The sequence below is a fragment of the Trachurus japonicus genome, chromosome 12 (genome assembly GCF_045865225.1).
Source record: "Trachurus japonicus isolate A0001 chromosome 12, Traja_1.0".
In the NCBI taxonomy this organism is placed as follows: domain Eukaryota; kingdom Metazoa; phylum Chordata; class Actinopteri; order Carangiformes; family Carangidae; genus Trachurus; species Trachurus japonicus.
The window spans coordinates 1,696,854-1,712,014 of NC_140918.1; the positions used below are offsets into that span (position 1 = coordinate 1,696,854).

Consider the following 15,161-nt stretch of genomic DNA (forward strand, 5'->3'; position numbering starts at 1 on the left):
TATGTACCCTCTCACCAACTCACATCTCTTCTCCAGATTCTGCACCATTTTTAAATGTTTAATGTTTACTCTCGTCTTCTCCTCCTTCTTTGAATTTCCGGCAACTACTCTCTTCTTCGCCGATTTTCGTAATGGAGTGACTTTTCTCTGCTTCTGACTCAATACCGCCACCCCGGTTACTAGTGGTATTGCTCCGTTTCATCCGGAGCACTCCGGATTCGTAAGCTCAGAGGCAACGGATCTACTGACGGATGAAACGACCTCCGGATACGGACGAAAGTGTCCGTATCCGTTTTTACCGTAGGGTATAAATGGGCCTTTAGTCTGCCTCCACCTAAAGTCGCTAATTAGCTTAGCTCAAACACTGGAAGTGTATGGGTAGTGTTAGCCTGCCTCCTACCCGAGCTGAAACCAGCAGTCAGAAGCTGATTTCATTTTAGCTCTAAACTCTGTAAATATATCACTTTATCCACATTTCAAACATGTTTAGGTGAGAAAGTAGCCGTTTAGATCAGCAGTGTGTCGTTAATTTGTCTAAATACCAGCTGTTTACTATTTTGTTGGGACGAATTCTGCGCTACTCAAGCTAGCCGTTGTGACCAACGCACTTCTGGTTACTTTCACAAAATAAAACACCCGTTGCCCTTTACACACAGAAAACCATGACGATAGAATCTGTGCTTTTACTTTGAAATAGGAAGCTAACCTACCCTCGATGTAGCTAGCTTGAACCAAAATAAAGCGTTTTTGCTTGAACCCTCCATTTTGACCGATCTCGTCCCGTTAGCGGCATTTGACCGCTCAAGATGCCTTACCGGAGAGTTTTGTCAGCTCTGAGACGAAGATCGGCCCGCCGGTTTCCCTTTAGAGTTGCTGAAGAGTTTCTCTGATGACTTTAGGTGGAGGCAGGCTAACACTACCCATACACTTCCAGTGTTTGACCTAAGCTAATTAGCGACTTTAGGTGGAGGCAGGCTAACACTACCTATACACTTCCAGCGTTTGAGCTAAGCTAATTAGCAACTTTAGGTGGAGGCAGGCTAACACTACCCATACACTTCCAGCAGAGTTTGAGCTAAGCTAATTACGGCAATACAGCTCTATCTCCCTTGTTACTGCACACACAGTCGAAAGGATGGTGTCTATCTGCTGGTCATGGACTCTGGAGAAAAAAAAAAAAGTTGGCGTATCCCTTTAAACATTTTATTTGAACTTTTACTGCCAACTGTTTCCCTTCAGACTTTTATTTTGTAGGTCTGCTCAGACAGACGGACTGTGTTGTGGAGAACTCAGTCACCTCACGGGTTTGTTTTGGGCTGAGACCAAACATGACACAGTCAGAGTGAAGAGCTTTGCCAGAGACTAATGAACCCCCCCGACCCCCCGACCCTCACACACACACACACACACACACACACACACACACACACACACACCACCGACTGCTGCTTTAACACTGTACAGAGTCGTTACATAAGAGGAAACATCTGAGTCACAAGTCAAAACCGGTCAAATGTTCATTTGTGTGGAGATTAGGAGGCTCCAGGACACGATATCATCTTGATACTTGAGATTTTAGACATTTCGCAATATCCTGGAGGAAATTGCTGTGATACACTGGGATTTGGGATACTATCTTGCAATTGCAAATTATGTTTTAAAGGGATATTTCAACATTTTGGTATATTCGCCCATTGCCACAATCCCTCTACCTCTAAAACAACTCTGTCTGGTAACGTTCTGTTATTGGGTCAGTGATGTATAAGGTTTTTCAACATAACAAAATAAGAATATCTTTTGCAACTGTTCAACCATTAAGGATGTTGTGTACACAAAAATGAACGTTACATTTTTGAATTTAGCAATTTTAGTGTTTTTTCCTATTGATGAATTGCCCGTGGTCTTGTGGTGCGACCAGAATTTATCTCAAAATTAATACATTTTCTTAACATACTTAATAGTTTTTTACAAATTGTCAGTAATATCAAGTACATAGAAACAAAGTGTTTCCATTTCATTTGAATTTTTGTAAATAATGCTCTCATATTTTAGCTCTACAATGTCAGTCGCTATATTAAATGTAGTTAACCAACTGTTTTTTTCTTTAAATTGCATAATACGTACTGATAAAAATGTTTTAAAAAGACTTTTCACTTAAGCATATTGTATCAGTTAGTAATGTTTCAGTTACAGAATTTAGATATTTTAGTTTGTGTGTGATATAGGTATTGTTATTATTGGTCGCACCACATGATGGGTGGTCACGCCAAATGACCTCAAGACCTTGTATCATTAAGAATCAATTTAAAGAGACCAATAAACAATTCATTCCATGCAAATTTCATGTTTAAACCAGATTTTATTAACATTTCAAACATTTCAAACAAACATTTCATAAACATTTTTTGACAAAAATCTAACCGTGTGTGTGTGTGGCCCAGGCCTTTTTGAACTTTGCCCAGTCTTGGCCCAATCTTTACCCGATCCTTGCATGAACAACATGAACACAAACATTTCATTTCATTTCATTTCATAAACATTTCTTGATTTTCTGATAAAAATCGAACTGTGTGTGTGTGTGTGTGTGCATACCGCTCACCCCAGGTGCCTTTGAGCGATCCCCAATCTTGGTGGATCCATGGAGATACTAGCTCAAATTCTGCAATGACAAAGAGAGCATCTTTCTTGTTAAAATATATTATATATCTGGCACTTATGGCCAAGTATGTAGTACAAGTTATTTTAATAATAATAATAATCTTACGCGGGTCCGGCTCCACAGGCTCCACCCACTCGGTCGGTTTCGGGGCCACACGTCGTATCACTGTAAAGACAAAGAGCAGCAGTTAAAAGGCTGTGAGTCTGTTGTTTTACTAGACTTTTATTATATTGTTCAGGTTCGAGTCCCGGTGGACGTACGTGCGCCCGATCCCAGCTCTATCAACAGCCGCTCCTCCTTCGTCAGAGACGGGTCTTGGGTCGTTGTGGCCTTTGTTTTCTTGGTGGGTTTTGGCGCCTTCGGCTTCTTGGTGGGTTTTGGTGCTTTGGGTTTCCTGGTGGGTTTTGGAGGTTTTAGTTTCTTGGTGGGTTTTGGAGGTTTTGGTTTTTTGGTGGGTTTTGGAGGTTTCTGCTTCCTTCTGGCTGCTTTCTTCGCTCTGGCTGCAGAGGTTAAAGGAAAACTCTGGTCATTTTTGACCCAGCTAAATCGTTGTCCTGATGGTCACCCGGTTCGGTTAGATTTTTATCAGAAAATCAAGAAATGTTTATGAAATGAAATGAAATGTTTGTGTCCATGTTGTCTATGCAAGGATTGGGTAACGACAGAACGTTACCAGACAGAGTTGTTTTAGAGGTAGAGGGATTATGGCAATGGGGCGAATATATACCAAAATGTTGAAATATCCCTTTAAAACATAATTTGCAATTGCAAGATAGTAACCAATCCCAGTGTAACACAGCAAGTTCCTCCAGGATATTGCGAAACGTTTAAAAGTACTGGAGGAGAGTGGGTGAGTTGTTTTGGTCTCTTTTCAATAGAAACCAGGCAAAGCTAACAGATGTTTGATGCCTCGTATTATGGGATGGGACCCTGTTTGTACTGTTGATGACGTTTGGTGCTGTTCTGAGCATTATTTGTGGCTATGAGTGGCTTTTTGATCGGTTACGCGTGGATAAATAGACTACGTTGTTTGTTATGGTCAGACCTACAGACCTACAAAATAAAAGTCTGAAGGGAAACATTTGGCAGTAAAAGTTCATATAAAATGTTTAAAGAAGCTGCTCTCTCTCTCTCTCTGTCTGTCTTTCATACATTCACAACCTATAACTGACTGTTGTTGTCGTCTTCTTTAAAGGAGAACTCCGGTCATTTTGGTGGTGTTGGTTGGAGCAAAAAACGCCACTAAAATTGATGCAGGCAAACCAAGAGTTACACCATGGCTACCCGGCGCTAGCAATAGCCACAATGCTAAAGTATGGGGGCAATTTTTTCAACCACAACAAACACCCAAAAACCAATAATGGTACATGACTGGAATCCTTATGACACACCACTGAACCCATAAACTGTACAGTATAAACTGGTATAAACAGTATAAACTTTGTGTTTTTACATGTAGCCACTCCCCTCAGATAGCCCAACTCTGGAACATCCCAGAAAGACATTAGCCTACTATCCCATCACAGAGAGAAACTAACACTTTGTCCTTGTTGTGATCATTTCTTTACAAAAATAAACGGTCAGAGATATTATCATTACCACTGCACTGCTCCACCGTTTATTTTAGTAAAGAAATCATCACAACACGGACAAAGTGTTAGTTTCTGTGGCGGGGAGAGCAGGCGCTCTGTGATGGGATAGTAATGTCTTTCCAGGATGTTTCAGAGTTAAAAACACAAAGTTTATACTGTTTATACCGGTTTATACGGTACAGTTTATGGGTTCAGTAGTGTGTCATAAGGATTCCAGTCATGTACCATAGATATTTGATTGTTTTTTGAGTGTTTGTTGTGGTTGAAAAAATTGCCCCCATACTTTAGCGTTGTGGCTATCGCTAGCGCCGTCTAGCCATGGTGTAACTCTGGGTTTGTCTGCAGCAATTTTAGTCACGTTTTTTGCTCCAAACAACACTGGGTGACCATCAGGACAACGACTTAGGGGTCAAAAATTTATATGAACTTTTACTGCCAAATGTTTCCCTTCAGGCTTTTATTTTGTAGGTCTGTAGGTCTGACCATAACAAACAACGCAGTCTATCAATCCACGCGTAACCGATCAAAAAGCCACTCATAGCCACAAATAATGCTCAGAACAGCACCAAACGTCATCAACAGTACAAACAGGGTCCCATCCCATAATACGAGGCATCAAACATCAGTTAGCTTTGCCTGGTTTCTATTGAAACGAGACCAAAACAACTCACCCACTCTCCTCCAGTACTTTTAAATGTTTCGCAAAATATCCTGGAGGAACTTGCTGTGTTACACTGAGATTGATTACTATCTTGCAATTGCAAATTATGTTTTAAAGGGAAATTTCAACATTTTGGTATAGTATTTGCCCATTGGCCATAATCCCTCTACCTCTAAAATAACTCTGTCTGGTAACGTTCTGTCGTTACCCAATCCTTGCATAGACAACATGGACACAAACATTTCATTTCATAAACATTTCTTGATTTTCTGATAAAAATCTAACTGTATGTGTATCTGTGTGTGTGTGTGTCTGTGTGTGTGTGTGTGTGTGTGTGTGCATGTGCCGCTCACCCCAGGCGCATTTGAACAATGGCCAATCTAGGCTGGTCAACGTAGAGTTGCGTGAGGTTGCTAGCTCAGATTCTGCAATGACAAAGAGAGCATCTTTCTTGTTAAAATATATTATATCTGGCACTGGTGGCCACACGGACAAGTTATTTTAATAATAATAATAATAAATTCTTATATTTTACAAAGATGAACTAACCATTATTTCTGAAATATTAGCAAAATGAATCATTAAGTATCAAAAAAATATTCAAAATAATACTAAAAATTAAGTACTTAATGTTTATCAATCATCAATTGAATATAAAAAGTATGAAAACTGCCATTCTTGGTCATATAGTAGGCCTATCTATGATGGAAAACAATCTGCAATGGTCGCACCACATGACATTTTCAAGTTCAGTCAAATATTACTAAAACAAGATTAGCAACATAAACAAAGCTAGCTAGCTTCCCACAAAAGGTCACTGAAATTTATAATAAAAATACATATTTGGGGAAAAAACTTGGTATGGTCATACCCCATGATATCCAAATGTGGCAACAACATTAGAGCAGTTAAAAAGGTTATTTAAAAAAAGATGAATGAGAGAGCCACAAACCTTCTTTCTGCTTCCATAGCTCTGTGACAAAATGGTGGATGATGCAACTTATTGTCCTTGAGTAGATTTCAACATAAAAGTTCCAAAAGTGGTCATTTATTGATGGTCGCACCACATGATATTTAATGAAATGGATATGATCGGACAAAGTTTATTTGTATAGCCTATTATGAAAGAAATATAACTGCAAAAGCTGCAATTTTGTACAGGAATACAAAACACTTTGTAAATCATGCCAAATAGGGCAGAAAATAAATTCTAATAGATTTAGAGTAATTTCAAATACGTTTTCAAAACAGCAGTCAGGCCTGGACGGTCGCACCACATGATATTTTGACACTTTAAATTACAGAGAAATTACAAGTAACTCCTGTTTTTTTGAAAAGTTGAAGTGACTACATATATTGGAGAAATACTACATATAGATTAGTATATTTTTGTACATTTAAACCTTTTTTTAACTTAAAAAAATACAGCCGGACAGAATATTTAGGCGTCACGTATTATCTCATAGCGTGGTGAATATGCAGGTCACAACTTGTCCACCAGAGCGTTGTGGAGTTGTTGGATTGTGTATTTGATGAGTTTGATGAGGGAAACCAAGAAATCCCATAATGAGCCTCCGTAGCGTAGCTCTGAGCAGCTCACGGCTCTGCTCCGCCGTTCTAAAAACAGCTTGCACCGACAATTAAAGGTAACGAACCTACTGCTATGACTATAGGGATTATGGCAATGGGCCAGTTTGCTGAAATGTTGAACTATCCCTTTAAAGCTAATTCATTAGCATACTGTAGCTGATTCGTTTAATACGTGCACAAGCCGACGTGTAACTATAGTGACTGGTGATTGTGGGCGGAGCTACTTGTGTTGCCAGATCCAGTCGTGTGCTATGTTCACTATCACTACTGAGTCTGGCAACTTCACAACTTCACTTAAAGGGACAACCAGGAGTTTTGTTAAAGCAAAGTGTTTCCTCACTACATTTATGAGCCTCCGAACCGTGAAATTCTTTGACCGGCGCAAGACAGACTCATGTTTTCATTCATCAAGAATTAAAGTCAGAGGTTGGAAGATGATCACATACCGTCGTAGTTCCCACCATAAACGGAGATTCATACGGCGGCGTTATTCTCATGACTCGCCACGAAACCGAAAGTAAAGAAACGCTGGTCGGCTCGCCCAGCATTTCCACCACCACTAATAATAACAAAATAACCATAGAGACAAAACCATAGATTTATCTAAAATGGACCGTTAACAAGTGGTAACGGAGATTCATCCACATTAATATGAGACTTTTTTAGAACCCTATAGGACGAATCTCCTTGTTGTTTACAACAACTTCCGGGTAGAAAACCAGCATTTGATTGATATTTTCTCCAGCGGATATCTGAGTTACAACATGACTGAGCTAACTGGAGTAGTTTCATGTCGTGTCCCACAACGGGAGGGTTTTAACAGCTGACGTCCTGCTGTTAGCTTAGCTACTGCTGTTAGCTTAGCTACCGCCGTTAGCTTAGCTACCGTTAGCTTAGCTACCGTTAGCTGTCCCTGTCAGCTGAGCCACTGATGCTTTCTAGACACTGTGATTCCCCCAAACTGAATAAATACAACACATAGCAACACAAAACACCCACACACAGAAATAGTAATGTTTCTTCAATCATTTCAGATTTGTCTAAACGGTGATAGGGTGTGAAAAATATGATATATAGCTAAACTCTCGATCGTTACTGTTGATCTCATTCAAATTACGTGCTGGTTTTCTACCAGGAAGTAGAATGCAAACAACAAGGAGATTCGGTCTATAGAAACTCATCGTTGTCCCTTTAAGAAACAATAAAACATCACTGCGTTACCTATTAATCTACAATAAGATGATGATCAGTGCTGTATTGATTATCTATCAGGCTTTATTGGGGAAGACTAGAAGAGTTTCAGTAACAACACTCATGTTTACGAAGAAAGACTCTGGTGTTTCACAGCTCATCTGCCACTGAGGTCCAGATGTTTGTTTTCATGATATGAAGCTGAGAGACAAACAGAGGGAGGACAGAGGGGGGGTTGGGGGGGTTTCATGACCTCGGGACGTCCAGACTCAAACTGTTTCCAGACATACAGAGGTGTAGCCTAGTGTATCGTTACGCCTCCTCTCTCTCCAAGTCTCTGATTAGAAACTGCAGATAAACATGAAAGTATGAAACAACATGGAACATTACAGAGAAGATGTGTTCAAGGGGCGTTGGGATTTTGGAGTACTACTTTAATCCAGGGCTTCTCAACTAGTCTCACTCTGGGCTCCACATTCTCTCATGGTCTTTAAGTCGCGACCCACTTTTATAGAATTCAAACCAAGATTTTTTTTTTTTTAAAGCCTTTAAAAACTCATTTTGCTCTTTATTGAGCAAAGTGCATTTCAGAGCACATGAATGAAACTGAGGAGTTACCATGACAACTGCATGTACGGAAGTGAATAAAAAAATATCAAACTGCACAAAATGGAGACCAACAAAACGATATATTTGACTTCTAATGCATCTCTGCATTCAGAGCATGTTCACTAAAGTGAATAAATATCAAATTGCACAAAATAAAGACCCACAAAACAAAACCAGATTCACTGCATTCAGGCCACATTAATAAGAAACTGATATCTTTGCATTCAGAGCAAATAATAAGAAAGTGAGGAGGAGCATTACAACTGCATGTGTTCACGTGTCTCGTGCCTTTCAAAATAAGTTATTTTTCAAAATAAAAGACATGTCCAACATCAGATGTGCATTAAATATTATTTACTTTTTTGACCAGCTGTCCCCGACCCATCCAGAACGGGTCTAGACCCACTTCTGGGTCCTGACCCACCAGTTGAGAACCACTGCTTTAATCCACCCCTGTTTTTACAACCTGTCATCACCAGACACACAGAGAGAGAGAGAGCGGCTTGTTTTCCTGATGTTCCAGCGGTCCTTAAATACAACACTCCCTCCCTCCCTCCCCCAGGTCTGTTTTGTTTTGTTTTGTTTTGTTGTGTCCACAGAAATTTAAATAGGCGTGAAAGAACCTTTTGATTTTTTTTTTATTATCCAGCATCAAAGTTTTTCCTGTTTTTGTTTGTTCAGACTCAGTTTTAGTTTTATGGAAAAGAGTTTTTCTTTTCTTTTTTTCTTTTTTAAATTACATGTCACGGTCCCAGCTGGATCCACTGGACGAAGACTGAGGGGCCGTGTCCACCAGATACGTTTTCAGCCTCTGGGCGTCTATTTTACATTCAAACCCTATTGAGTCGGCGCTCACAGCGCTCAGCGCCCTCGGCGGTAAAACGCCCTCGGCGCTTGCTTCTTTTTGTCGCGGCGCTCACAGCGCTTCGAGTTGAAATCTGTTCAACTTTTAGAACAGCGCCGCGCTCGTCAATGTCACTTTTCACCGCACTGACCAATCAGAATCAAGAAAGACGTGGCTCGGTTTATATCATGACCCACACTTGTGTTGAAGGTAGGCCGACCTCAGGGTCCATGTCAAAAGCTGCTGCTAATGCTGTTGTGTATTTCTGACACTCGTTGTAGTGTTTACATTAAACAAGGCTGGAACACGGAAGTGTCAGAGGACTCGTTTTGTAACCTAGCAACAGCGGCATTCTGACGAGGGAGAGAGAGAGCGCTAAGCGCTGGGAAAGCAGCGCTGAGAGCGCTGTCAGAGCTGAAAACGCGTCTGGTGGACACGGCCCCTGAAGGCGTCAGGCCGACTGAATGTTGACTGCCTATTGGTCGTTTCAATTTAATCAATGAAAATAATATTTGAGCTATGTTGGATTCTATATCACAAGTTAAAACTCAATATGTCCCTCTGCTTCTGTCTAAAAACCATCTCAGTGTAGTTTTCCATCTCCTCTCTCTCTCAGCTTCTCTCTGGAGCTCTAGTAACAACAGGTCGGTGTCGGCCAATCAGAAGAGAGGAGGAGGCTCTGAGCCTCTCTTCTGATTGGCTGACTGGTTTCTAAAATGGTCCAATAAAAAGTAGAGTAGATTAGAGAATAAAACACTCAGAGAAACTAAAAATCCTGCAAGTTGTTGTTGTTGGATGGATGGTGGGTCCAGGTGGTGAGGGGGCGGGGCTTTGTTGTGACATCACAAAGTGACAGGAAGTCCTGACGGCTGGTTTTAAGGCTCAGTTTCTGAATCCAGGCTGTGTGCATTTCTCTGTGGACTGAGGCTTTGATACTTTCACAGTATTAATATAGAACCTAGAGCTGCTTTATAATCACACTACACATGGACATCTACCTTTATACTGTATGGAGCTTTAACACAAACATCTACCTTTATACTGTATGGAGCTTTAACACAAACATCTACCTTTATACTGTATGGAGCTTTAACACAAACATCTACCTTTATACTGTATGGAGCTTTAATACAAACATCTACCTTTATACTGTATGGAGCTTTAACACAAACATCTACCTTTATACTGTATGGAGCTTTAACACAAACATCTACCTTTATTTTGAAGGAGCTTTAACACAAACATCTACCTTTATTCTGAAGGAGCTTTAACACAAACATCTACCTTTATTTTGAAGGAGCTTTAACACAAACATCTACCTTTATTTTGAAGGATCTTTAGTATTCTGTCTGTATTGTATTCTAATGGAGCTCTGTGTTGGGGGGTCAGGGGGCCACCTTTAGCCTCGGGGGCCCCTATAACGAGTTAATCCGTCCGTTCTTACAGTAAATCCTCTCTGAAGTCTTTGGCAGCGTCTCAAAGTCAACTGAAGAACTGAAGATACCAGCGCTGAGCCTCAGACTCTTGAGCAAGGCACCGAGAGAGAAGGAGCGTAAACAGGGTATCCGCGGGGTCTTGAAAAGTATTAAAAGGTGATAAATCAATTTTGGGGAAAATTAAGACCCTTAAAAAGTATTAAAAAGTCTTTTCACCACTTTATAAAGTCTTACATTTTGAAGGTATTTTTTCTGAATTAGCTGTCCAAGAGTTTGAGTCCTAAAAAACATTGTAAAAGTGTGTGAATTTATTCATTTTATTAAAAGCCAAAGATGAACCAGTACATAAAAAAAGAAAAGAAGATTGTTGTTTTTGTTTTTTGATTGGAGCAATGTTTTTTTGTTTAGTTTTTTGATGAACTTTGCCTTTGATTTCTTATCCTAGTCTATTTTGTATTCTGTTGTATCATAGTAGTCTATAGTCTTTATCACAAACTAGAACTGTAATTACGTTAAAAGTGTCACTGATGTAAATGGTTACAGCTTGAAGTGGCGGTGAGGTGTTGAAAAATATTGAGAAGGTCTTGAAAAAGTCTTAAAAAGGTGTTAGAATTAACTTTAAGATTCCTGTATAAACCCTGGTAAACACAGAGAGAGGAGGAGCTGGTCTGGATGAACCAGACTCTGAGGTGGATGAGGGTTTGTTTGGGGGTCTCTCTGCTCTCTGGTTTAGTTAATTATGGGCTGAGCTGATGTGCTGCTGTTTGTGGTTTTGCTTCATTCAGTGGAAAGTTAACGTGCAGCAGAAGAACATCGGAGAAACTGAGAAACTGGGACTGAGAAACTGGGCCTCTCGTAAATCCTGTCTCCTTATGGAAAAACCGTAGTGGAAATAGTTTTCTGCTGACTTTTTTTTATTGTTGTGTCGACATAATTTAGACGCACGGTGAAATCTCATCTTCTGAATCAGTGCGTTTGGACAAAACAAGCTGCTTAAAAGGTTTTTTTTTTTAATTCTTTCTTTCTTTACAGTTGTTTCCCTGGCAGAGAAAGCAGGTCATGACGTCCGCCAAGAATCTGTCAGACCTCCAAGTTTCTGGCCCGTCATCTCTGACTCATAGACTCACTCACATACTTTCAACCAAACCCCCACCTACACCCCCCTCCACCCCCTCCACCCCCCCTCTCCCAACCTCCTCTGCTGCTGCTCTGGGTCTGAAACACAAACCACACAGGAAGCAGCGGTGGAGGTGAGAGAAGAAAGACACAAAAATCCCAATCCTGGTCTGAGACTGAATCATACAAACACTCGACTCACTGGGACAATAATCGATAAAAACTTCAACAATTTGCAAAAAAAAAGAGGCCTGCAGAGATTAGACTTTCTTTCTGCACAGACTAAAATCTTTAAATGTTGATAAGACCTGAATGGTTTTGTTCTGTTGATCTTTTATTGAGTCAGTTTGAACTTCTTTGCTTCATCTCACAAAAATCGTCTGTTCAACATTGTGAGAGAAGCCAGTGCACTGCAAAAACTCAAAATCTTTCCAAGAATATTTGTCTTATTTCTTGTCAAAATGTCTCATTTCTAGTCAAAACTAATCTCTTTCCACTTAAAATAAGACTCATTACCTAAAAATTAACTTGTTTTTAGATCATTTTCACTTGTTTCAAACTAATTTTCACTTGAAATAAGTAGAAAAATCTGCCAGTGAAAGCAAGTTTTTTGTGCTTGTAATAAGAAAGAAAAACTTGCTCCACTATCAGATTTTTCTACTTATTTCAAGTGGAAAATTTGCTTGAAAAAAGTAAAAAGTGTCTAAAAACAAGCTGCTTTTTAAATGTGATGAGTCTTATTTTAAGTAGAATGAGATTTATTTTGACTAGAAATGACATTTTGACTAGAAATAAGACAAATATTCTTGGTAAGATTTTGAGTTTTTGCAGTGTGAGATAACTGGCGTGCAAAGATCTTTGACAGACGAGTCGTGCAGAAGGCTCGGTCCATCCTGTGTATGAATTCATTTTTCTATAAACTACCTCTAGGGCACGAACAAATTATTAGGTTTATTAGGTTGTTTTCCTTTGTCCCAGGTTCAATCAATGCACAATCCTTAAATGCACGGCTCTCGTGGCATCTTTTATTCACTTTTATTATATCTTTTATACTTCTATTCTTACTCTGTTTAGGGTTGTTCTTATCTAGTTTGGTTGTGCTGCACTCGGCAACATTGTTATGTCACTGTTTGTCCTGAATGGTTTTGTTCTATAGATTTTTTATTGAGCCAGTTTTAACTTTTTGCTTCATCATCTCACAAAAATCGTCAAGATTATGAGAGAGAGAAGCCAGTGAGATAACTGGCGTGCAGAGATCTTCATCCTGTCTAGCTTTGATCAACGATTGTTGGAGGAATTCATTTCTCTATAAACTATAGGGCACGGTAGGGTTATTAGGTAATTGTTCCAGGTGCAATCAATGCAATCAATCTGCACAATGCTTAAATGCACGGCTCTTTTATTCACTTTTGATACTTCTACACTGCAAAAACTCAAAATCTTACCAAGAATATTTGTCTTATTTCTATAGTCAAAATGTCATTCCTTGTCAAAACTAAACTAATTCTACTTAAAATAAGACTCATCACATTAAAAAGTAGCTTGTTTTTAGACACTTTTTACTTCTTTCAAGCAGATTTTCACTTGAAATAAGTAGAAAAATCTGACAGTGGAGCAAGTTTTTCTTTCTTATTACAAGCACAAAAAACTTGCTTCCACTGGCAGATTTTTCTACTTATTTCAAGTGAAAATTAGTTTGAAACAAGTGAAAATGATCTAAAAACAAGTTAATTTTTAGGTGATGAGTCTTATTTAAAGTGGAAAGAGATTAGTTTTGACTAGAAATGAGACATTGTGACAAGAAATAAGACAAATATTCTTGGAAAGATTTTGAGTTTTTGCAGTGTGTCGGTGTGAGCAACATGAAGACGGGTTTTTTTTTATGTGAAATCATTCAGTAATTGATGGTTTACTTGTTTTCCGTCTCATTTTAAGTGGAAAGAGTTTAGTTTTGACTAGAAATTAGACATTTTGACAAGAAACAAGACAAAAGATTTTGAGTTTTTGCAGTGTAATACTCCGTTTATGTTGTTCTAATCAGGTTTGGTTGTGCAACATTCTTCTATGTCAGAGTGTCGCTGCTTCTTACCTGCCTCTATCTCCTCAGGTGTTTTCTTTTTCTTGGGTTTGGTCTGCTCGGCCTCTGCAGCCTCGGCCGCCGGCTCGTCTGCCAGCTCCACGTTTCCTCCTTGTCCATCTCTCTGCAGCTGCACCTCCTTCCTCCTCACCTGCAGAGCTTCTTCTTCTCCTCCAGCAGCAGAGACCAGGAAGCAGCTCAGGGTCATCAGACCGACCAGAACCAGAAGAACCTCCGTCCTCATCTCTCTTTCTCCAGTGGAAACACAACAAAAAAATCCTCCTCCGATCTCAAACGAGCTGTAAAAAAAAAAGTGGTATATTGATGTGTTGATGAAAAGAAGGGATCACCGCCGACACGTCTTCACCTGCATTCAAAAAAGTAGAAGAAGAGTGTACAAAAAATGTCGAATCTTGGAGCATCTCTAGTGTCAATGTGAGATCTCTCTCTCTATGGCTCAAAACCACAATCTTTATATGCTTTTTAAATCCAAAACTCCACCTTCTCCCAACATAAGGATATAGCTTACCATCATACACTGCAAAAAATCTAATATCTTACCAAGAATATTTGTCTTATTTTTAGTCAAAATGTCATTTCTAGTCAAAACAAATCTCATTATACTTTAAATAAGACACATCATATTAAAAGTAGCTTGTTTTTAGACACTTTTTACTTCTTTCAAACATATTTTCACTTGGAATAAGTAGAAAAAATCTGATAGTGGAGCAAGTTTTTCTTACTTATTACAAGCATAAAAAACTTACTTTCACTGGCAGATTTTTCTATTTATTGTTAATTGAAGTGAAAATGATCTAAAAACAAGTTAATTTTTAGGTAATGAGTCTTATTTTAAGTGGAAAGAGATTAGTTTTGACTAGAAATGAGACATTTTGACAAGAAATAAGACAGATATTCTTGGAAAGATTTTGAGTTTTTGCAGTGTAGGCATTAACTGTTCGACCTTAACAGAAGCATTCTGTAAATCCAAACAATACCTGTGTCTGTCTAACATACACAGTTCATGTTTTGTGTTCATAAGAAACACAAGACAGGATCTAGCCTATATATCATTTTACTCATCCTGTGAACAACAAAAACACATTCTCCTCGGGTGCATCTCACAAGGGTCACTCATGTCTCATCTATTACTGTTACTAAACACTTTCCTTCAGTTCCAAGAGAAAGAGAAGAACATAATGCATGATGTTACACTGCAAAAACTCAATATCTTATCAAGAATATGTGTCTTATTTCTAGTCAAAACTAACCTCTTTCCACTTAAAATAAGACTCATCACATAAAAAGCAGCTTGTTTTTAGACACTTTTTTACTTTTTTCAAGCAGATTTTCACTTGAAATAAGTAGAAAAATCTGACAGTGGAT

The 15,161-nt window shown here is 39.1% G+C and overlaps 1 protein-coding gene across 1 annotated transcript in view; it reads right to left on the bottom strand.

Moving 5' to 3' along the window:
* Positions 1–14,078, bottom strand: part of aebp1a (AE binding protein 1a) — a 38,054-nt gene extending 23,976 nt beyond the window's left edge. Inside the window, exon 1 of the mRNA XM_085792544.1 lies at positions 13,788–14,078. Within this exon, the coding sequence (XP_085648670.1) occupies positions 13,788–14,019 (232 nt within the window). The 5' untranslated portion in view covers positions 14,020–14,078. The remainder of the gene's footprint in view (positions 1–13,787) is intronic.
* Positions 14,079–15,161: the final 1,083 nt, after the last annotated feature.